This window comes from Tachyglossus aculeatus, chromosome 23 (assembly GCF_015852505.1).
Source record: "Tachyglossus aculeatus isolate mTacAcu1 chromosome 23, mTacAcu1.pri, whole genome shotgun sequence".
NCBI classification, from domain to species: Eukaryota; Metazoa; Chordata; class Mammalia; order Monotremata; family Tachyglossidae; genus Tachyglossus; species Tachyglossus aculeatus.
In genome coordinates, this window is record NC_052088.1 from 42,973,477 (window position 1) to 42,996,674 (window position 23,198).

Sequence of the window (23,198 nt, forward strand, 5' to 3'; positions counted from 1 at the left end):
CGGCCCCCCAAATTCCAAGTCCCACGTACCTCAGCAAGTGGCAGGGCCGCTCCCGGAAGCTCACGCCCCCGCCACACGTCCGACTACACCCGCTCCACTCGCCCCAGCTGCCCCAGACGTCCTCCTGACGCCTCACCTTGGAAGCCTGCTGGGAAATGATCATTATCGTGAGTATTGTTACCGAATGTGTTGAGCGATTACTACGTGCCAGGCACTGCAAGCAAATCGGGTTGGACCCGGCCCCTGTCCCACGTGGGGCTCGCAACCTCAAGCCCCATTTTACAGATGTGGTCACTGAGGCCTAGTGAAGTGACTTGCCCACGGTTACAGCAGACAAGTGGCAGACCTGGTTAGAGCCCTACTTCTCTCGACCCCCTCCGATCTGGCTTCCGTCCCCTTTGCTCCACAGAAACTGCCTTCTCGAAGGTCACCGACGATCTCCTCCTCACCGAATCCAATGGCTGCGACTCCATCCTGATCCTCCTCCACCTCTCGGCTGCCTTCCGCTCTGTCGACCATAACCCTTCTCCTGGAAATATTATCCATCCTCGGCTTCGCTGACTCTGTCCTCTCCTGGTTCTCCTCCTATCTCTCTGGCCACTCACTCTGAGTCTCTGTCACGGCTCCTCCCCTGCCAATTCCCCCAAGGTTCAATTCTGGGTCGTCTTCTAGTCTCCCAAACTACGTCCTTTAGCAGCATGGCCTGGAAGACGGAGCCCGGTCCTGGGAATCAGAAGGTCCTGGGTTCTAATTACAGCTGGGTGACCTTGGGCAAGTCCCTTCACTTCTCTGGGCCTCGGCGCCCTTATCTGTAAAATGGGGATTGAGACCGTGAGTCCCACGTGGGAGAGGGACTGTAGCCAACCAAGTATCCATCCCAGCACTTAGTAAGCACTTAGCAAATGCCATTATTATTATTCCCCTGACTTTCCCATCACTCTAGACAGCACCCTTCCTGTCTCACAAGCCCGTAACCATGGCGTTACCTAGACTCCTCTTTCTCATTCAACGCACATAATCAATCCATCACTAAATCCCCTCGGTTCAGCCTTCACACCATTGTTCAAATCCCTTTCCTCCCCATCCAAACTGCTACCACGTTAATCCAGTCACCACCTGGGTTACCGTATCGGCCTCCTGGCTGGCCTCCCTGCCTCCTGTCTTTCCCCGCTCCAGTCCATACTTCACTCTGCTGCCCGGATCCTTTTTCTACAAAAACGTTCAGGCCACATTTCCCCACTCCTCAAGACCCTCCAGTGGTTGCCCACCACCCACCATCACACAGAAACCCTTAACCGTCGGCTTTAAGGCCCTCCATCCCCTCGCCCCCTTCTACCTCACCTAACCCCTCTCCTACTCCAACGCAGCCCGCACTTCTCTCCTCTAATGCCAACCTTCTCACTGAACCTCATTCTCATCTATCATCATCAATCGTATTTATTGAGCGCTTACTGTGTGCAGAGCACTCACTATCAGACCACCGACCTCTCGCCCACGTCCCGTCTTAGGCCAGAACGCCCTCTCTCCTCGTATCCGACAGACAAATACCATTCCTCCACTTCTAAGCCTTACCAAAGGCCCATCTCCTCCGAGGCCTTCCCTGACTAAACCCCCCTTTCCTCTTCTCCCACTCCCTTCTGCGTCGTCCAGCCCCCCAGCACTTATTTACATTTCCATAATTTATTTCTATTGATGTCTGTAGACTGTAGCTAGACTGTAAGCTCACTGTGGGCAGGGAATGTGTCGGTTACATTGTTGTGTCGTCCTCTCCCAATCGATCAGCACAGTGCCCTGCACACGGTGAACACTCAAAAAATGCGACTGATTGACTGAGTTCAGTTTAGGCCGAGTCGCGACGCTATGTTGGGTACACCCTTTGCCTTCAAGACTTCCAAATAGACACCTCACACCTTTACGGTGTTGCTCGCCCACTGTGCTTTGACATTCAACATTAACATTTAATACTGTGTTTTAAAGCCAGAAACACCCAACTAATACTCCAAATTCTTGGTTCAGGAACTTCTACCTCAGTGAGGAGACTGTTTGTTGGCAGTAGGGTGGGAGAAGAAAGAAAGCGTGAAAAGATCTGTGAACAAAAACTTCACAGGGGAAGTAATTGAAAATTTATATTAGAGTCTCCTCTCAGGAATGGCATATGAGGCTTGTTTTTTATGGGAGCTTTTTGTGGTATTTGTTAAGCGCTTACTACACACCTCCCCTCTTTTCACTGAGGCTGGGACAGGGGCAAGGCAACCAACAATAAGGAATCAACATGGCCTAGTGGAGAGAGTCCGGGACTGGAACTCAGAGGACCTGGGTTCTAATTCTGGCTCTGCCCCTTGCTTGCTGTGTGACCTTGGGCAAGTCCCGTCATTTTTCTGTACTTCAGTTTCCTCAGTTGTAAAATGGGAGGGTCCAATCCCTGTTCTCCCACCTGCATGGACTGCAAGCCCCATGCGGGACAGGGACTGGGCCCCACCTAAGTAACTTGTACCTACCCCAGTGCTTAGGACCGTTTTTGACACATAATAAGCCCTTCACGAATACCACAAGAGAAGCAGCGTGGCTCAGTGGAAAGAGCCCGGGCTTGGGAGTCAGAGGTCATGGGTTCAAATCCCAGCTCTGCCACTTGTCAGCCGTGTGATCTTGGGCAAGCCACTTAACTTCTCTGTGTCTCAGTGACCTCATCTGTAAAACGGGGATGAAGACTGTGAGCCCCACGTGGGACAACCTGATCACCTTGTATCCCCTCAGCGCTTAGACCAGTGCTTTGCACATAGTAAGTGCTTAATAAATGCCATCATCATCATCATCATAAAAGAATTGAAAAAAACTGTCCGGCCAAGCCCTAAGCTATTCCAGGATTTTCTAGTTGATCCGGCCAGTATCCGAGCAAAGGCAGACCTCTGGGGAGAATCCTGGGCCTGAAGAGAACGTGTCCATTACACTGTACTCTCCCAAGTGCTCAGTACATCATCATCACCATCATCAATCGTATTTATTGAGCGCTTACTGTGTGCAGAGCACTGTACTAAGCGCTTGGGAAGTACAAGGTGGCAACATATAGAGACAGTCCCTACCCAACAGTGGGCTCGCAGTCTAAAAGGGGGAGACAGAGAACAAAACCAAACATACTAACAAAATAAAATACAGTACAGTATTTATATATTATTATACAGTATTATACAGTATACATTATACAGTATTATACAATACAGTATAATAAATACAATACAGTGCTCCGCACATTCAAAACCTTACTGAAGGCATATCTCCTTCAGTTGCAAAGAACTTGACGTCCACATCCGTAGCATTTATTGTAACATCTCTCCCTGGCTAGACTCCCCTGCTCACTGTGGGCAGGGAATGGAGAAGCAGAGAGGTCCTAGTGCCTACAGCCCGGGCTTGGGAGTCAGAAGGACCTGGGTTCTAATCCTGGCTCTGCCACTTGTCTGCTTTGTGACCTTGGGGAAGTCATTTCTCTAGGCCTCAGTTCCCTCATCTGTAAAAAAGGGGATAAAGACTGGGGGACAGGGACTGTGTCCAACATGAGAAGCAGCGTGGCTCAGTGGAAAGAGCCCGGGCTTTGGAGTTGGAGGTCATGGGTTCAAATCCCGGCTCCACCAATTGTCAGCTCTGTGACCTTGGGCAAGTCACTTAACTTCTCTGTGCCTCAGTGACCTCATCTGTAAAATGGGGATTAAGACTGTGAGCCCGCCGTGGGACAACCTGATCACCTTGTAACCTCCCCAGCGCTTAGAACAGTGCTTTGCACATAGTAAGCGCTTAATAAATGCCATCATCATTATTATTATTATCTATTCCAGTGCTCAGTACAGTGTCTGGCACATAAATGCTTAACAAGTAGCATAATAAAAAAAGTGTCTACCAATTCCGTTATTTTGTCCTCTCCTAAGCGCTTAATACCATCATTATTGTATTGGGGGGAAGCAGCGTGGCTCAGTGGAAAGAGCCTGGGCTTTGGAGTCAGAGGTTATGGGTTCAAATCCCGGCTCCGCCAATTGTCAGCTGTGTGACTTTGGGCAAGTCACTTCACTTCTCTGCACCTCAGTTACCTCATCTGTAAAATGGGGATGAAGACTGTGAGCCCCCTGAGGGACAACCAGATCACCTTGTAATCTCCCCAGCGCTTAGAACAGTGCTTTGCATATGGTAAGTGCTTAATAAATGCCATTATTATTATTATTATTATTTATTAGTAGTAGTAGTACAGTGCTCTGCACAAGTAAGTGCTCAATAAATACCATGGATTAATTGACTGCAGTGGCCACTAGTGCTGTCCTGGGAATGCATCTTTGGCTGGAAAAACCGCCCAGAAGCAGCGTGGCTTAGTGGCTAGAGCCCGGACCTGGGTGTCAGAAGGTCGTGGGTTCTAATCCCGGCTCTGCCACTTGCCAGCTGTGTGACCCTGGGCAAGTCCCTTCGCTTCTTTAGGCCTCAGTGACCTCATCTGCAAGATGGGGATTGGGACTGTGAGCCCCAGGTGGGACAGGGACCGTGCCCAACCCGATTTGCTTGTATCCACCCCAGCGCTTAGTACATTGCCTGGCACCCAGTAAGTGCTTAACCGATACCACAATCGTTAACTATTATATCTCTTACTTACCGAGGACGCTTGTAAAAGGGACAGCGTAAGGACAGCCATTAGGAACGGGAATCTCATCTTCCCCTGCAAAGAAAGCAAATGGAAGGGTTACCCCAAGACCTCCTGGCTTCCGAGACCCTTGCCCATCCTACCCACCCCTACTCCCTCCCTGCACCTTCCCCCATATCTGGAGTGAATTCTGATAATAATAGCAATAATAACAGCGATAATAATTGTGAAGATGGCATTTGGTAAGAGCTTACTATGTGCCAAACACTGCACTAAGCTCTGGGTAAGCGCTGTACTAAGCGCCTGGTACAAGCTAACCAGGCTGGACACGGTCCCCGTCCCAAGTGGGGCTCGCAGTCTTCATCCTCATTTTCCAGATGAGGTGACTGAGGCACAGAGAAGTGAAGTGACTTACCCAAGGTCACACAGGACATTTTAAGCGCTTAGTACAGTGCTCTGCACACAGTAAGCGCTCAATAAATACGATTGATTGATTTAAGCACTTACTATGTGCCAGGCACTGTATGAAGCGCTGGGATGGACACAAGCAAATCGGGTTGGACACGGCCCCCGTTCCATATGAAGCTTAGTCTTGGTCTCCGTGGTACCTTGTATCTACCCCAGTGCTCAGCACATAGTAAGCCCTTACCAAATTCCATTATTATTATTGTGCAGTAACTGAGGCCCAGAGAAGTGAGGTGACTTGCCCGAGGTCACCCAGCAGACAAGCGACAGAGCCGGGATTAGAACCCAAGTCCTTCTGACTCCCAGGCTGGTGTGTTTTATCCACTAGACCACACTGCCTCTCATGCTGTTGGTATACAGAGGCCGCCCGCTCCCCAGAGAGAGCACCAAAATCCACACCCCGGCCAAGGCAGCGATCCCCTTCAGCTTGGGGTGCGGGCCGTCAGGACCCTTGGAAATCCAACTGTAAGCCCGTTGTGGGCAGGGAATATGACTGTTTATTGCTGTATTGTCCTCATTCATTCATTCAATCATATTTATTGAGCGCTTACTGTGTGCAGAGCACTGTACTAAGCGCTTGGGAAGTACAAGTTGGCAACATACAGAGACGGTCCCTACCCAACCGTGGGCTCACAAACTCTAGAGAGGAATATTCCACGATCTCCCCTTGGGGCTTGCTTCACAGTTTAGCAACAATTGCTATTAATAGGCAATTAATATTTCACTGTCCTGTCAACTGGAGTGTCAGCTCCTTGAGGGCAGGGATGGTGCCTACTAATTCTACTGTACTTTGCATAGAGCGCTGTACAGAGGAGACACTTAATAAATGCCTTTATTGATTCATTGAAGAAAAGCAGCTGCTCGTTGTTGCAACAACTTTTCATCCTCCAAGACAATCATCATCATCATCGTATTTATTGAGCGCTTACTGTGTGCAGAGCACTGGACTAAGCGCTTGGGAAGTACAAATTGGCAACATATAGAGACAGTCCCTACCCAACAGTGGGCTCACAGTCTAAAAGGGGGAGACAAAACCAAAAATACTAACAAAATAAAATAAATAGAATAGAAATGTACAAGTGAAATAGAGTAATAAATATGTACAAACATATATACATATATACAGGTGCTGTGGGGAAGGGAAGGAGGTAAGATGGGGGGATGGAGAGGGGGACGAGGGGGAGAGGAAGGAAGGGGCTCAGTCTGGGAAGGCTTCCTGGAGGAGGTGAGCTCTCAGTAGGGCCTTGAAGGGAGGAAGAGAGCTAGCTTGGCGGATGGGCAGAGGGAGGGCATTCCAGGCCCGGGGGATGACGTGGGCCGGGGGTCGACAGCGGGACAGGCGAGAACAAGGCACGGTGAGGAGGTTAGCGGTGACAGAGGAGCGGAGGGTGCGGGCTGGGCTGGAGAGGGAGAGAAGGGAGGTGAGGTAGGAGGGGGCGAGGTGATGGACAGCCTTAGAAGCCCAGGGTGAGGAGTTTCTGCCTGATGCGCAGATTGATTGGTAGCCACTGGAGATTTTTGAGGAGGGGAGTAACATGCCCAGAGCGTTTCCGGACAAAGATAAGCCGGGCAGCAGCATGAAGTATGGATTTAAGTGGGGAGAGACACGAGGATGGGAGATCAGAGAGGAGGCTGATGCAGTAGTCCAGACGGGATAGGATGAGAGCTTGAATGAGCAGGGTAGCAGTATGGATGGAGAGGAAAGGGCGGAGCTTGGCGATGTTGCGGAGCTGAGACCAGCAGGTTTTGGTGACGGCTTGGATGTGAGGGGTGAATGAGAGAGCGGAGTCGAGGATGACACCAAGGTTGCAGGCTTGTGAGACGGGCAGGATGGTAGTGCCGTCAACAGAGACGGGAAAGTCAGGGAGAGGGCAGGGTTTGGGAGGGAAGACAAGGAGTTCAGTCTTGGACATGATGAGTTTTAGATGGCGGGCAGACATCCAGATGGAGATGTCCTGAAGGCAGGAGGAGATGCGAGCCTGGACAGAGGGGGAGAGAGCAGGGGCAGAGATGTAGATCTGGGTGTCGTAAGCGTAGAGATGATAGTTGAAGCCGTGGGAGCGAATGAGGTCACCAAGGGAGTGCGTGTAGATCGAGAACAGAAGGGGACCAAGCACTGAACCTTGGGGAAACCCCACAGTAAGGGGATGGGAGGGGGAGGAGGAGCCTGCAAAAGAGACTGAGAATGAACGACCGGAGAGATAAGAGGAGAACCAGGAGAGGAAATCACTGCTCAGCCTCCCAGCCTATTAAATAAACTCCTATATCTACCTCATAATCATCGGCAAGAGAATAAAACTGAATTCCAAACTCTACCCAGCCCAGAGGGCCCTTCCTCGTCAAGTTCAAGCTTGAGATTAAGCTAAAGCTCTCATTCATCACCCTAATATCATCATATCATGGAGATTTCCAAAACCAAATGGCAAATCGATAGATTAACTAGCTCTCCACTCCCTTTTCAATGTGGTTTATAATTCTGTATTGGTTCATCATAGAGGACCACAAAGGTGAGAACGAGGCCCAGTGAGGAGGCTAGCGGCAGAGGAGTGGAGGGTGCGGGCTGGGCTGGAGAAGGAGAGAAGGGAGGTGAGGTAGGAGGGGATGAGGTGATGGAAAGCCTTGAAACTGAGAGTGAGGAGTTTTTGCCTGATGTGTAGGTTGATTGGTAGCCACTGGAGATTTTTGAGGAGGGGAGTAACATGCCCAGAGCGTTTCTGCACAAAGATGATCCGGGCAGCAGTGTGAAGTATAGATTGAAGTGGGGAGAGACAGGAGGATGGGAGATCAGAGCGGAGGCTGATGCAGTAATCCAGTTGGGATAGGATGAGAGATTGAACGAGCAGAGTAGCGGTTTGGATGGAGAGGAAAGGGTGGATCTTGGCGATGTTGCGGAGGTGAGACCGGCAGGTTTTGGTGACGGATTGGATGTGAGGGGTGAACGAGAGAGCGGAGTCGAGGATGACACCAAGGTTGCGGACTTGTGAGACGGGAAGGATGGTAGTGCCGTCAACAGTGATGGGAAAATCAGGGAGAGGGCAGGGTATGGGAGGGAAGATAAGGAGTTCAGTCTTGGACATGTTGAGTTTTAGATGGCGGGCAGACATCCAGATGGAGATGTCCTGAAGGCAGGAGGAGATGCGTGCCTGGAGGGAGGGAGAGAGAGCAGGGGCAGAGATGTAGATTTGGGTGTCATCAGCGTAGAGATGATAGTTGAAGCCCTGGGAGCGAATCAGTTCACCGAGGGAGTGAGTGGAGATCGAGAACAGAAGGGGACCCAGAACTGAACCTTGAGGAACCCCTACAGTAAGGGGATGGGAGGGGGAGGAGGAGCCCGCAAAAGAGACTGAGAATGAACGACCGGAGAGATAAGAGGAGAACCAGGAGAGAACAGAGTCTGTGAAGCCAAGGTTGGATAGCGTGTTGAGGAGAAGGGGGTGGTCCACAGTGTCAAAGGCAGCTGAGAGGTCGAGGAGGATTAGGATAGAGTAGGAGCTGTTGGATTTGGCAAGCAGGAGATCATTGGTGACCTTTGAGAGGGTGGTTTCCGTGGAATGTAGGGGACGGAAACCAGATTGGAGGGGGTCGAGGAGAGAGTTGGCGTTGAGGAATTCGAGGCAGCGCGTGTAGACGATGCATTCAAGGAGTTTGGAAAGGAATGGTAGGAGGGAGATGGGGCGATAACTAGAAGGGGAGGTGGGGTCAAGAGAGGTTTTTTTAGGATGGGAGAGACATGGGCATGTTTGAAGGCAGAGGGGAAGGAATCAGTGGAGAGTGAGCAGTTGAAGATGGAAGTTAAGGAGGGGAGGAGGAGAGATTTCATAAGATGAGAGGGAATGGGATCAGAAGCACAGGTGGCCGGAGTAGCACTTGAGAGGAGGGAGGAGATCTCATCTGAGGATACTGCTGGGAAGGATGGGAGAGTAGCGGAGAGGGTTGAGAGCCGGAGGGTTGGAGAAGGGGGAGGAGTGACTTTGGGGAGCTCAGACCTGATGGATTTAATTTTATTAATGAAGTAGGAGGCCAGATCGTTGGGGGTGAGGGAAGGAGGACGGGGAGGAACCGGGGGCCTGAGAAGGGAGTTAAATATACGGAAGAGCTGACGGAGATGATGGGCATGGGTGTCAATAAGGGAGGAAAAATAGTTTTGTCCGGCAGAGGAGAGGGCAGAGTTAAGGCAGGAAAAGGTAAACTTGAAGTGAACGAGGTTGGCACGGTGTTTAGACTTTCGCCAGCAGCGTTCAGCAGCTCGAGCATAAGAGCGAAGGAGGTGGACAGTGGCAGTGATCCAGGGCTGTGGGTTAGTGGTATGAGAGAGGCAAAGGGAAAGGGGAGCGAGGGAGTCGAGCTGAGTAGACAGGGTAGAGTTGAGAGCAGTAATCTGATCATCAAGATTGGGTAGAGAGGAAAGGAAGGCAAGGTGGGGTGTGAGGTGCTCAGAAAGATGGATGGGGTCGAGAGAGAGGAGGTCTCTGTGAGGTAGTAATATAGATTTACAGGGGACAGGAGTGTGAGTGAGGAGGCAGGTGAGAAGGTTATGATCAGAGAGAGGGATTTCAGAGTTGGTGAAGGTGGAGATAGTGCAGCGGTAGGAGACGATGAGTTCGAGGGTATGACCAAGTTGGTGAGTGGGCAAGGTGGGGTGGAGCAAGAGGTTGGCAGCATCAAGGAGAGATAGAAGGTGGGCGGCAGGGGAGTCACCAGGGATATCCATGTGGATGTTGAACTCTCTGAGGATCAGAGTGGGCATGGAAAAGGAGAGAAGGAAGGTGAGGAAGGGGTCAAAATCATTAAAGAAGTTGGGGGCGGGGGGGGGCGGTAGATGACGGCTACAAGAATCTGGAGGGGGTGGTAGAGGCGAATAATGTGGGCTTCAAAGGAAGGGAAGGGGGAGGAGGGATAGTGCGAAAGCGACATTGGGGGGCGAGAAGGAAACCGACACCTCCTCCTTTTCCAGTGAGTCTGGGGGAGTGGGAGAAGAAGAGGCCTCCACTGGAGAGAGCAGCAGAAGAGACCGTGTCGTCCGGAGACAACCAGGTTTCAGTTTGGGCGAGGAGGAGTAGAGAGCTGGAAAGGAATAGGTCCAGGATGAAAGGGAGCTTACCTATAATGGAGCGGGGGTTCCAGAGGCCACGCTTGGCAGCTGTTGTGGAGGGAGGGGAAGGAGGGGGAAGGGTGCGAGGGGTGGGAAGGGTTTGGATTGGGATGAGTTGGCGGGGGCCTAGGTAGGGAGAGTGGGAAGAGGGGTGGAGATGGGAAAGGAGAACTGGGATGGGGTGGGGGCGGGGAGGAGGGGAGTGAGGGAGCTGGGAGGGAGGAGTTGAGAGTTGGCCCTGATGCAGAGGGATCCTGAGTAGGGAGCAAGGGGGAGCAGTTGTTGGGGGCGGGGGGGGGGGGGGAGGAAGGGAGGGAAAAAGCTGGGTGGGAGAGGGGAAGGGGAAGGTGAGGAATGGGAATGGCAGTTGGGAGCAAGGGAACTGATAGTTCATGGTGAGGTCAGCAAGGTAAATGACAGCACAGGGGGAGGTTAACAGTTGAAATGCAGAAGCAATAACACAGTACCAATGATATAAGTAGGTGATGGCATCACAGAGGGCAGTTAACAATTAACATGCTATGGCAATAAGAAAATAGGCAGATGATGATGTCACAGAGAGCGGATAACAACTACTATGTGATGGCAAAAAATAAGCAGCTGATGACATCGCAGACAGCAGTTATCAATGAACATACTATAGCAGTAAAATAAGCAGGTGATGACATCGAGAGACATGTGCTTACTATGTGCTAAGCATTGTTCTAAGCGCTGGGGAAGTTACAAGGTGATCAGCTTGTCCCACGGGGGGTTCACAGTCAATCCCCATTTTACAGATGAGGGAACTGAGGCCCAGAGAAGTGAAGTGACCTGCCCAAAGTCACCCAGCTGACAGTTGGCAGAGCCGGGAATGAAATCATGAACGTGGGAAGCAGCATGGCACACCTGGGATCTAATCCCAGCTCTGCCACTTGTCTACTGTGTGGCCTTGAGCAAGTCACTTCACTTCTCTGGGCCTCAGTTCCCTCATCTGCAAGATGGGGATTAAGTCTGTGAGCCCCATAAGGGGCAGGGACCATGTCCAACCTCATTAACAAATTATCCTCTAGACGGTAAGCTCGTTACGGGCTGGGAATGTGTCTGCTAATTCTGTTGTACAATGCTCTGCACATAGTAAGCGCTCAATAAATCTGATTAATCGATGTATTAATGTGCCTGTCATACAGCCCCTGCCACATAGCAAGAGCTTCCAAAATACCATAAAAACGGCTCAAACGAGACAAAAACACTGCGGCTGAATTGTGGTTGACAAGAGGAATTAAAGAGGAGGAGAAAGGGGAGTTCTATTGCACTCTCCCAAGCGCTTAGTACAGTGCTTTGCACATGGTAAGTGCTCAACAAATCCGATCTGATTGATTGATCGAAGGAACGGACGAGCGATTGGGTCCCCAAGTTGCTTACCAGGTCTCCAGCGGTCAGCACGTGGCGTCCAGCAGGGAAGGGTCCAATTCAGCCAACCCCTTCCAACGCAGACAGTCCCCTGCGGGAGGGCCCTGGTCTGACCAGGCCTGGCTCCCCACTCCGAGGACCTCCTCGCCTTCAAAGGTGGTACCTTCTACACTCCCGGCCCGCTAGACTGGACGCCCATTCCATTGTACACTCATTCCATTGGATTTATTGAGCGCTTATATCACGCGCAGAACGCTAGACTAAGCACCTAGGAGAGGTCAGTACAATAAACATAGTCCCTGCCCACAACGACCTGACATACTGTCCCCTCCCGAGCGCTCAGTACAGAGCTCTGCATATAGTAAGAGCTCCCAAAATACAACCGACTGCTCTTCAGTGTGGATGACTTTACTCTGTACTTCTCCAGACTCCACGTGGACAAGGCGGAGGCCCCACAAAACAGCTGAAAATCATTAGGAATTACACCCTCCTCCCTCACCTCACAACAGGTGTAACCCCTTCTCACTAATTAGCAGCATAATGATAACAGATGCTGATTTCGACCACACCCTTCCCAAAGCTGTTTTTTTTGTGTGTGTGTGTGGGGGGGTGGTGGTTAATGTGTGGTATATTTTTTTGTGTGTGTGTGTGTGGTATTTTTTGTGTGTGGGGTTTTGTTTATGTGTGGTTTTTTTTTTGTGTGTGTGGTATTATTTTTTGGGTGTGGGGTTTTTTTATGTGTGGTATTTGTGTGTGTGTGTGTGTGTGTGTGTGTGGTATTATTTTTTGGGTGTGTGGGGTTTTTTTTTCCCTCTGTGTGTGTATGTGTGTGTATTTGCAAATCACTTTTTTAATTTTCTAAGTGGTATTTATTTTTATGGTATTTGTTCAGTGCTATGTGCCAGGCACTGTACTATGTACTTGGGTGGATGATAATAATAATAATAATAATAATAATAGTAATGATGATGGCATTTGTTAAGTGCTTACTATGTGGCAAGCACTGTTCTAAGCGCTGGGGTAGATAGGAGCTAATCTGGTTGGACACAGTCCCTGTCCCACACGGGACTCACGATCTTAATGGCCATGTTACAGATGAGGGAACTGAGGCACAGAGAAGTGAAGTGATTTGCCCAAGGGCACCCAGCAGAAAAGTGGTGGGTAATAATAGCTATTGATAATTGTGGTATTTGTTAAGTGCTTACTATGTGCCAGGCACCTTACTAAGCGCTGGGGTGGTTACGAGCTAATCAGGTTGGACCCAATCCATGTCCCATAGGGGGCTCGCTCTTAATAATAATAATAACAATAATAATAATAATAATGGCATTTATTAAGCGCTTACTATGTGCAAAGCACTGTTCTAAGCACTGGGGAGGTTACAAGGTGATCAGGTTGTCCCACAGGGGGCTCACAGTCTTAATCCCCATTTTACAGTTGAGGTAACTGAGGCCCAGAGCAGTGAAGTGACTTGCCCAAAGTCACACAGCTGACAATTGGAGGAGCGGGATTGGAACCCATGAACTCTGACTCCAAAGCCCGGGCTCTTTCCACTGAGCCACGCTGCATTTTGCAGATGAGGGAAGGGAGGCCCAGAAAAGTGAAGCGACTTGCCCAAGGCCACACAGCAAACAAGTGGCGGAAACAGGATTACAACCCATGTAGCACTCGTAGGGATCTACGGGGAGCAGCATGGTGTAGCGGAGGGCGCCTGGGCCTGGGTGTCTAGAGGTCATGGGTTCTAATCCTGTTTCTGCCACTTGTCTGCTGTGTGACCTTGGGCAAGTCGCTTCACTTCTCTGGGCCTCCGTTCCCTCATAAATGAAGATTGAAAAATGAGGGTTGTAAAATGAGGGTTGAAACTGTGAGCCCAACGAGGGACAGGGACCGTGCCAACCCAATTAGCTTGTACCTACTCCAGCGCTTAGAATAATGCCTGGCACACTTAACAAACAACGTAATTATTATTATCTTCACATTCAAGTTGCTTCTCCCAACCTCCAACTTCCGGGACTAGATTGAAACTCCTTGAGGGTGGGGATTTCACCAAACTTTACTGTGTTCGCCTAAGTGTTCAGCACAAAGCTCTGCACACAATACGGCCTTCATAAGTACCAGTGGTTGAAGGACTAACAAGACTCCATTATGGGCAGGGAATGTGTCTGTTGTTTTTTGTACTCTCCCAAGCGCTTAGTACAGTGCTTTACACACAGTAAGCACTCAATAAATACGAGTGAACGGAAGAATGACGGGCTCTAATCATCATCATCATCATCAATCGTATTTATTGAGCGTTTACTGTGTGCAGAGCACTGTACTAAGCGCTTGGGATCTAATCAGAGGGATATTAGCAATTTCAGAGTAAACAGTGTCTGCGGCTTTATTCCTGCAATTCGGGACAGGAGGGCAGAGGGAGGAGGATTGTTCCCAATCCGTGGTCTAGCGGTTAGAGCCCGGGCCCGCGAGTCAGAAGGACCTGGGTTCTAATCCCGGCTCCGCCGTGTGTGACCTTGGGCACGTCACTTCGTTTCTCTGGGACTCAACTGGAAAAAGGGGAATAAGATTGTAAATGCCTTGTGGGACAGGGATTGTGCGCAACCTGATTCGCTCGTATCTACAACAGCGCTCAGTACAGTGCCTGGAACATAATAAGTGCTTAAAGAATACCCAACTACCTCCTTACCAGGGGCTTTAAAGCAGTTCATCCCCTTGCCCCCTCCTTCCTCGCCTCTCTGCTCTCCTACTACAGCCCAGCCCGTATATTTGGCTCCTCTAATGCCAACCTTCTCACCGTGCCTCCATCTCACCCACCTCGCCACCCACCTCTCGCCCACGTCCCGCCTCCGGCCCGGAATGCCCTCCGTCCTCAAATCCCACAGTCCATGACTCTCCCCGCCTTCAAGGCCTTGTTGAAGGCCCACCTCCTCCAAGAGGCCTTCCCTGACTAAACCCTCCTTTCCTCTTCTCCCACTCCTTTCTGCTTCACCCTGATTTGCTTCTTTTATTCACCCGCCTCAGCTGCCCAGCACTTATGTCCATATCCATAATTCATTTATTTCTATGCCTGTCTGCCCCCCCTTCTAGACTGTAAACTCACTGTAGGTAGGGAATGTGTATGTACCGACTCAGTTATATTGCATTCTCCCAAGCAAAGAAGTAGCACGGCCTAGTGGATACAGCCCGGGCCTGGGAATCTGAATCCGGCTCCATCGCTTGTGCGCTGTGTGACCTTGGACAAGTCGGTTCACTTCTCTGGGCCTCAGTTCTCTCATCCGTCAAATGGGGATGAAGACTGTGAGCTCTACGTGGGAAAAGGACTGTGTCCAACCTGACTAGCTTGCATCTACCCCAGCTCTTAGTACTGTGCCTGGCACATACAACCGAGGCACCGACAAGTGAAGTGACTTGCCCAAGGTCTTGGCTCTTGGATTCAAGCAGTCTATTCCCCCCTCCCACCTCCGCCTTCAATCCTCCAGGCTTTCAAAGAGGAATTATTATTTTTTTTTTTTCCAGGACTGGTTTCATCTCCCTCCTCCCCCAAAGCAAGCAGGACTTGGTTACAAATGGAATTAGCGCCTCAATTGATTGTATTTATTGAGCACTTACTGTGAACAGAGCACTGTAGTGTTTGGGAAAGGAGTTGGTAGAAACATTCCTTGCCCACAGTGAGCTTATGCTCAACAGAACCTCGACCTGACAATTTTTCTCCTCCTATTTTCTCTGCTCCTGGCCACTTGGATTTCTATTATTTTTCTTTAATGGTGTTTGTTGAGTGCTTAATATGTTCCAGGCACTGTTCTAAGCACTAGGGTAGATACAAGCTGATCACCTTGGACACAGTCCCTGTCCCACAAGGGACCCACAGTCTTAATCCCCCTTTTACAGATGAGGGAACTGAGGCGCAGAGAAGGTGGAGGCAGGATTAGAACCCAGGTCCTTCTGAGTCCCAGGGCCAGGCTCTACCCACTTGGCCACGCTGCTTCTCTAAGTTTCTCCGGCAGTCCCAGCCTCCATTCCCACCCCCAGTGACATTCATTCAGCTGGAAAACTCCTTCAGCTGAGGAGTTGGGTCGCTGTTTTGTTCCCCACCCCCAGCCCCCTTTCAGCTGTTAATTGGAAATCTATCAATAGATCGTATTTACTGCAGAGCACTGTACTAAACCCCTGGGAGAGTCCCATGCGACAGAATTAGCAGTACGTTCCCCGCTCGTAACTTGCTTAGTAATAATAATTAATAATCGTGGTAGTTGTTAGGTGCTTACTGTGTGCCAGGCACTGGATCCAAGCAACCGCTTCACTTCTCTGTGCCTCAGTTTCCTCGATTGTAAAATGTGGATTAAATTCTACTCCCTCCTATCTGGACTGTGAACCCCCACGTGGGACCGGGACTGTGTCCAACCTGATAAATTTATAACCTCCCCGGCGCTTATACCAATGCTTGACACATAGTAAGTGCTTAACAACTACTATTGAAAAGAAAAAGCAGAGGACAGTCTAGTGAGGTGCTTACAGTCTTCAAAGCCCTACTAAAACTCCATTCCCCCTCTGGACTGTAGACTTCCAGATGAGGAAACTGAGGCCCAGAGAGGCAAAATGGCTCGCCCAAGGTCACACAGCGGACAAGTGACAGAGCCAAGAGTAGAACCCATGACCCACAGGCCTGTTCTCTACCCACTTCCCCTTGCTGCCTATAGTCTAGAGAAAGATTTAAAGACAAGAGCTAACGGCGGTGGGAACGGAAGATTTAGAAGCGACATGAGGCGGACGAGGAGGCCGTTTGGCCACGTCTTACCTTCCAGATGTGGACCCCTGGGAAAAGAGCGCTGGAGGTCACTAGATGTGCGCGCGTGTTTCTTAGCGGGTCCCTCCCAGGCATGGGGGGAGGAAAGATTTTGGGGTCCGCATGAAGACGCGCGTGTATGTCAGAGAGGCCGGGGGTGAGGGTCCAGTTTTCAGCAGCCGCCCACTCCTCTCTCTTCCCCAGCCTCGGTTCTCTCCCCGCCCCGCACCGGAAAGAAGAGATGTTGACTTCCATTTAACCCCGAGGCCTCTGTGTTTGTCTCGGGGTTTCCTGTTTGGACTTTGGCAGGCTGTGACCAGTCCACACACACACACACACACACACACACACACAAACCATATTTATTGAGCGCTTACTGTGTGCAGAGCACTGTACTAAGCACTTGGGAGAGGACAAGAGAACAATAACAGACACATTCCCTGCCCACCATGAGCTCATATCCGCCAGACCGCTACTCTCCCTTTTCTTCCAGGCAGGAGAGAGGAGAGCCCCAGCTCCGTTTCTGGTTCCTCCTGTTTTCCCAGAGGGTTCACGCCCTCTCTCTCCTGCCTGGAATCTCCCTCATTTATTCATTCAATCATCATCATCAATCGTATTTATTGAGCGCTTACTGCGTGCAGAGCACTGGACTAAGCGCTTGGGAAGTACAAGTTGGCAACATCTAGAGACAGTCCCCACCCAACGGTGGGCTCACAGTCTAGAAGGGGGAGACAGAGAACAAAACCAAACATACTAACAAAATAAAATAAATAGAATAGATAGGTACAAGTAAAATAGAGTAATAAATATGTACAAACATATATTCAATCGTATTTATTGAGTGCTTAGTTTGTGGAGCACTGTACTAAGCACTTGGGAGAGTACCACAGAACAATAAACAGAGACATTCGCTGCCCACAATGAGCTCATATCCATGACAGCTGCCCTCTGCATCTTCAGTCGATCGATCAGTGGTATTTATTGAGCGCTTACTGTGTGCAGAGCACTGTACTAACCACTTGGGAGAGTACAATAGAATTGGCAGGCACATTCTCTGCCCACAGAGAAGTGTGCCCTAGTAGAAAGAGCACTGGCCTGAGAGTCAGAGCATCTGGGTTCTAACCCCAGCTATGCCAATTGCTTGCTGCCTGATCTTGGGCAAGCCACTTCACTTCTCTGTGCCTCAGTTTCCTCGATTGTAAAATCCTATCTGGACTGTGAGCCCCATGTGGGGCCGGGACTGTGTCCAACCTGATAAACGTATAACCACCCCAGCGCTTAGAACAATGCTTGACACCTAGTAAGTGCTTAACTACTGTTGAAAATAAAAGCCGAGGACAGTCTAGTGAGGTGCTTACAGTCTACAAAGCCCTACTAAAGCCCCATTCCCCCCCTAGACTGTAGATTTATTTGTTTTTTTGGTATTTGTTAAGCTCTTACTATGGACCCCCTCCTCCTCCACCTCCGAGACAAGTTTGCCAAGAGCCCCGGGATTCTGCTTGCCATTAACCTCTTTGACCTGATTTGACTGACCTATGGACAATTCATGGTCCCTTCTGCATGTTAATTGTTAACTGCTCTCCCCGATGTCATCGTCTGCTTATTTTATTATTCCCATCGAATGTTAATTGCTAACGTCTCTCGATGATGTCATCACCTGCTTATTTTACTGCCATCGCATGTTAATTGTTAACTGCTGTCTGCGATGCCATCATCTGCTTATTTTTTGCCATTACATAGTAGTTGTTATCTGCTCTCTGTGACATCATCATCTGCCTATTTTATTATTGCCACAGCATGTTAATTATTAAATACCCTCTGTGATGCCATCGCCTACTTATATCATTGCTACTGTGTTATTGCTTCTGCATTTCAACTGTTAACCTCCCGCTGTGCTGTCATTCACCTTGATGACCTCACCATGAACTATCAATTCCCTTGCTCCCAACTGCCATTCCCATTCTTCACCGTCCCCTTCCCCTTCCCCTTTCCCACCCAGCTTTTTCCCTCCCTTCCCCCCCCACCCACTTCTCCCCCTTGCCCCCTACTCAGGATCCCTCTGTATCAGCGCCAACCCTCAACTCCTCCCTCCCTGCCCCCACTCCATCCCAGTCCTCCTTTTGCATCACCACCCCTCTTCCCACTCTCCCCACCTAGGCCCCCGCCAACTCATCCCAATCCAAACTCCCCACCCCTCGCACCCTTCCCCCTCCCTCCCATCCCTCCACAGCTACTGCCAAGTGTGGCCTCTGGAACCCCTGCTCCGTTTTAAGTAAGATCCCTTTCATCCTGGACCTATTCCTTTCCAGCTCTCTCCTCCTCCTCTCCCAAACTGAAACATGGTTTCCAGCTCTCTACTCCTCCTCGCCCAAACTGAAACATGGTTGTCTCCGGACGACACGGTCTCTTCTGCTGCTCTCTGCAGTGCAGGCCTCTTCTTCTCCCACTCCCCCAGACTCACCGGAAAAGAAGGAGGTGTCGGTTTCCTTCTCGCCCCCCAATGTCGCTTTCGCACTCTCCCTCCTCCCCCTTCCCTTTCCTTCCCTTCCTTTGAAGCCCACATTTTTCGCCTCTCCCACCCCCTCCAGATTCTTGTAGCCGTCACCTACCGCCCCCCCCAGCCCCACCTCCACTTCTTTAACGATTTTGACCCCTTCCTCACCTTCCTTCTCTCCTTCTCCATGCCCACTCTGATCCTCGGAGACTTCAACATCCACATGGATATCCCTGGTGACTCCCCTGCCGCCCGCCTTCTATCTCTCCTTGACGCTGCCAACCTCTTGCTCCACCCCACCTTGCCCACTCACCAACTTGGTCACACCCTCGACCTCATCATCTCCTACCACTGCACTATCTCCACTCTCACCAACTCTGAAATCCCTCTGATCATAACCTTCTCACCTGCCTCCTCACTCACACTCCTCTCCCCTGTAAATCTATATTACTACCTCACAGAGACCTCCGTTCTCTCGACAACAAAACAAAACATATTAGCAAAATAAAATAAGTAGAATATATATATGTACAAGTAAAATAAATAAATATTCATTCGATTGTATTTATTGAGCGCTTACTGTGTGCAGAGTACTGTACTAGAGTAATAAGTACGTACAAACATATATATATATATATATATATATTCACAGTCTTCTAGACTGTGAGCCCACTGTTGGGTAGGGACCGTCTCTATATGTTGCCAATTTGTACTTCCCAAGTGCTTAGTACAGTGCTCTGCACACAGGAAGCGCTCAGTAAATATGATTGAATGAATGAATGAATGCCAGGCACTGTACTAAGCGCTGGGGCAGATACAAGTTAATCAAGTTGGACAGAGTCCCTGTCCCACGGGGGCTCCCAGTCTTCATCCCCATTTTCCAGATGAGGGACCTGAGGCTCAGAGAAGTGAAATGACTTGCCCAGGGTCACATGCAGGAAACGAGTGGCGGAGCCAGGATTAGAACCCAGGTCCTTTTGACTCCCAGACACGGGCACTGCCCGCTAGGCCATGCCAACACACACAAAAATGGGGACGAAGCCCGTGAGCCCCATGTGGGACAGGGACTGCGTCCAACCTGATTAGCTTATATCGGCCCCGGCGCTTAATCTATATGTTGCCAACTTGTACTTCCCAAGCGCTTAGTACAGTGCTCTGCACACAGTAAGCGCTCAATAAATACGATTGATTGATTGATTGGCCCAGAGTACTCGCTTAACAAATAAAAGGAAAAAACCAGCAGGTTGAAATCCTTTCCCTGGAGCGCTACCCTACCCTGTCCCAACCTCCCACTGAGACCCCAGATGTCACTTTTTTTTCTTCATTTGAGGGGGAGAAAAAAAAAACAAAAAACAATATATTGACCCAGAGGAGATTCATTCATTCAACCGTACTTATCAAGCCTTTACTGTATGCAGGGTACTGTACTAAGTGCTTGGGAGAGGACAATGCGACAACAAACACACACCACCCCACGCACAGAGACACTAGTGCACATCCTCATCAGATACAGCGCGCTTTCAAAACAGGTGGGCTCATTCCTCCGCTCCCTCGGGCGGACAGGGAGCACAGGGGCTTTGGATTTTGGAAGGACATTTTTCCCTTCCCCCCCGGTTCCAGGTCTGGGGGCTTGTTTGGAGTTCACCGGGCAGAGATAAAAACGAATTGGGAAGAGAAAAATGCCATCAGACTCGGAGAGGGATGGGTGTTTAGCTCGGTGTTTATTCAGGGTCGGGGCCTCATTCCTCTCGTCGTGTGGGATTTAGCACAGGTAGCCCCTCTCCTCCCCACTGAAGCCTCAGTGATCTCATCTGTAAAATGGGGGTGAAGACTGGAATGCCCTCCCTCTGCCCATCCGCCAAGCTAGCTCTCTTCCTCCCTTCAAGGCCCTACTGAGAGCTCACCTCCTCCAGGAGGCCTTCCCAGACTGAGCCCCTTCCTTCCTCTCCCCCTCGTCCCCCTCTCCATCCCCCCATCTTTCCCTTCCCCACAGCACCTGTATATATGGATATATGCTTGTACATATTTATTACTCTATTAATTTATTTATTTTACTTGTACATATCTATTCTATTATTTTTATTTTGTTAGCATGTTTGGTTTTGTTCTCTGTCTCCCCCTTTTAGACTGTGAGCCCACTGTTGGGTAGGGACTGTCTCTATATGTTGCCAACTTGTACTTCCCAAGCTCTTAGTACAGTGCTCTGCACACAGTAAGCGCTCAATAAATACGATTGATGATGATGATGATGATGAGGAAGACTGCAAAGGGGACGGGGACCGTGTCCAACCTGATTACCTGGTATCTACCCAAGCACTTAGTACAGTGCCTGGCACGTAGTATGCACTAACAAGTGACATAAAAAAAATACAGCTGGATTTCTGCCTTTATTGGGGCCACCATTAGTTCTGCACAACAGCCCCTGAGGCTTTCTTTTTATGGTGTTTTCTTAAGCACTTGCTTTGCGCCAGGCACTGTACTAAGCGCTGGGATGGATTCAAGCAAATCGGGTTGGACGCAGTCCCTGTCCCACATGGGGCTCTCAGGCTTCATCCCCATTTTACAGATGAGTATGACCCCACTGTTGGGTAGGGACCGTCTCTATATGTTGCCAAGTTGTACTTCCCAAGCGCTTAGTACAGTGCTCTGCACACAGTAAGCGCTCAGTAAATATGATTGAATGAATGAATGAATGAATGAGGCTGTAAGCTCGTGATGGGTAGGGAGCGTATCTGCTAGTGTGCTTAGAACAGTCTAAGTGCTCAAAAAATACCACTGGTTGATTGAATAATAATAATTGTGGTATTTGTTAAGCGCTTACTGGGTGCCAGGCACTGTAGTGGATAATACCCATAATAATGGTGCTTGTTAAGTGCTTACTATGCGCCTAGCACTGTTCTAAGCACTGGGGAAGATACGAGTTGATCAGGTTGGACGCAGTCCCTATCCCACAGCCAAATCGGGCCGGACACAGTCCGAGAATGACTCACCCAGAGTCACACAGCAGACGAGTGACAGAGCCGAGATTCGAACTCAGGTCCTTCTGATTCCCAGGCCTCTATGCTCTTCCCACTAGACCACACTGCTGATAGAACCACATTCCTATTTAGTACAGGGCTCTCTCTGCACCCCGTATGCACTCGATAAATACTACTGATGGATAAAGTTTTCAATAAATGCCATCAATTGATCGATTCCCAATGATCTTGAGCCGGTGGCACCGTGAAGGCCACTTTTAATCGGATTTCTCACTGTGATTATCACTCTTCTAGACCGTAAACTTTATGGAGGCAGGGAACGTGTCTACAGCTTCTGTTGTACTGACCTCTCCCAAGCGCTTAGTACAGTGCTCTGCACACCGTACGCACTGGATAAATACTACTGATGGATAAAGTGTTCGATAAATGCCATCAATTGATCGATTCCCAATGATCTTGAGCCGGTGGCACCGTGAAGGCCACTTTTAATCGGATTTCTCACTGTGATTATCACTCTTCTAGACTAAACTTTATGGGGGCAGGGAACGTGTCTACAGCTTCTGTTGTACTGACCTCTCCCAAGAGCTTAGTACAGTGCTCTGCACACCGTACGCACTGGATAAATACTACTGATGGATAAAGTTTTCGATAAATGCAATTAATTGATCGATTCCCAATGATCTTGAGCCGGTGGTACCGTGAAGGCCACTTTTAATCGGATTTCTCACTGTGATTATCACTCTTCTAGACTAAACTTTATGGGGGCAGGGAACGTGTCCACAGATTCTGTTGTACTGACCTCTCCCAAGAGCTTAGTACAGTGCTCTGCACACAGTAAGCCCTCTAGAAATGCCATTGATGGTTGGTTTCCCCCACCTTCAAGTCCCCACCTTCAAGGAACAGGCTAGAACTCAAATGGAAGAAGTTTAATCCCCCAAACAAACCACCCCACCAGGGAAGGGAGAACGCAAAGAGCAGGGGAGACGAGACAGACAACACCCCCCTTCCCCTCCCGATCTCTCCCCAAAGATTTCAAGCCCCAGCCCCCCTCTCCCCTTGTCTTCCCCCCTTCAGTCCCACCTCCTCCCGTAAGGAAAGAGAATCAGATCTGCACAGAGGGCGAGGCGAATAAGTCTTCAGCAGACCCGCAGGACGCCGCCGGCCTGCCCAAAGCAATTCCTTGTCCTGGCTGGTGTCGTGAAAGATGAGTGGGGCGGGGGGTCCGGCTTGCGGGAGAAAGGGTCCTCTCTCATTCGTTCGGTCGTATTTACTGAGCGCTTACGGCGTGCGCAGCACCGTGCTAAGCGCTTGGGAGAGTCCGATACGACAACAGACGCATCCCCTGTCTTCCCTGGGAGTTTTCCAGAGGATCTCCCCCCACCGCC

At 50.0% G+C, this 23,198-nt stretch overlaps 1 protein-coding gene across 1 annotated transcript in view; it reads right to left on the reverse strand.

Moving 5' to 3' along the window:
• Positions 1-16,553, reverse strand: part of PAPLN (papilin, proteoglycan like sulfated glycoprotein) — a 57,688-nt gene extending 41,135 nt beyond the window's left edge. The window contains exons 1-3 of the mRNA XM_038765596.1: positions 16,354-16,553; positions 4,628-4,690; positions 30-145 (exon numbers count right to left, since the gene is read on the reverse strand). Coding sequence (XP_038621524.1) covers positions 30-145; positions 4,628-4,690; positions 16,354-16,437 — 263 coding nt within the window. The 5' untranslated portion in view covers positions 16,438-16,553. The remainder of the gene's footprint in view (positions 1-29; positions 146-4,627; positions 4,691-16,353) is intronic.
• Between the last annotated feature and the right edge of the window lie 6,645 nt (positions 16,554-23,198).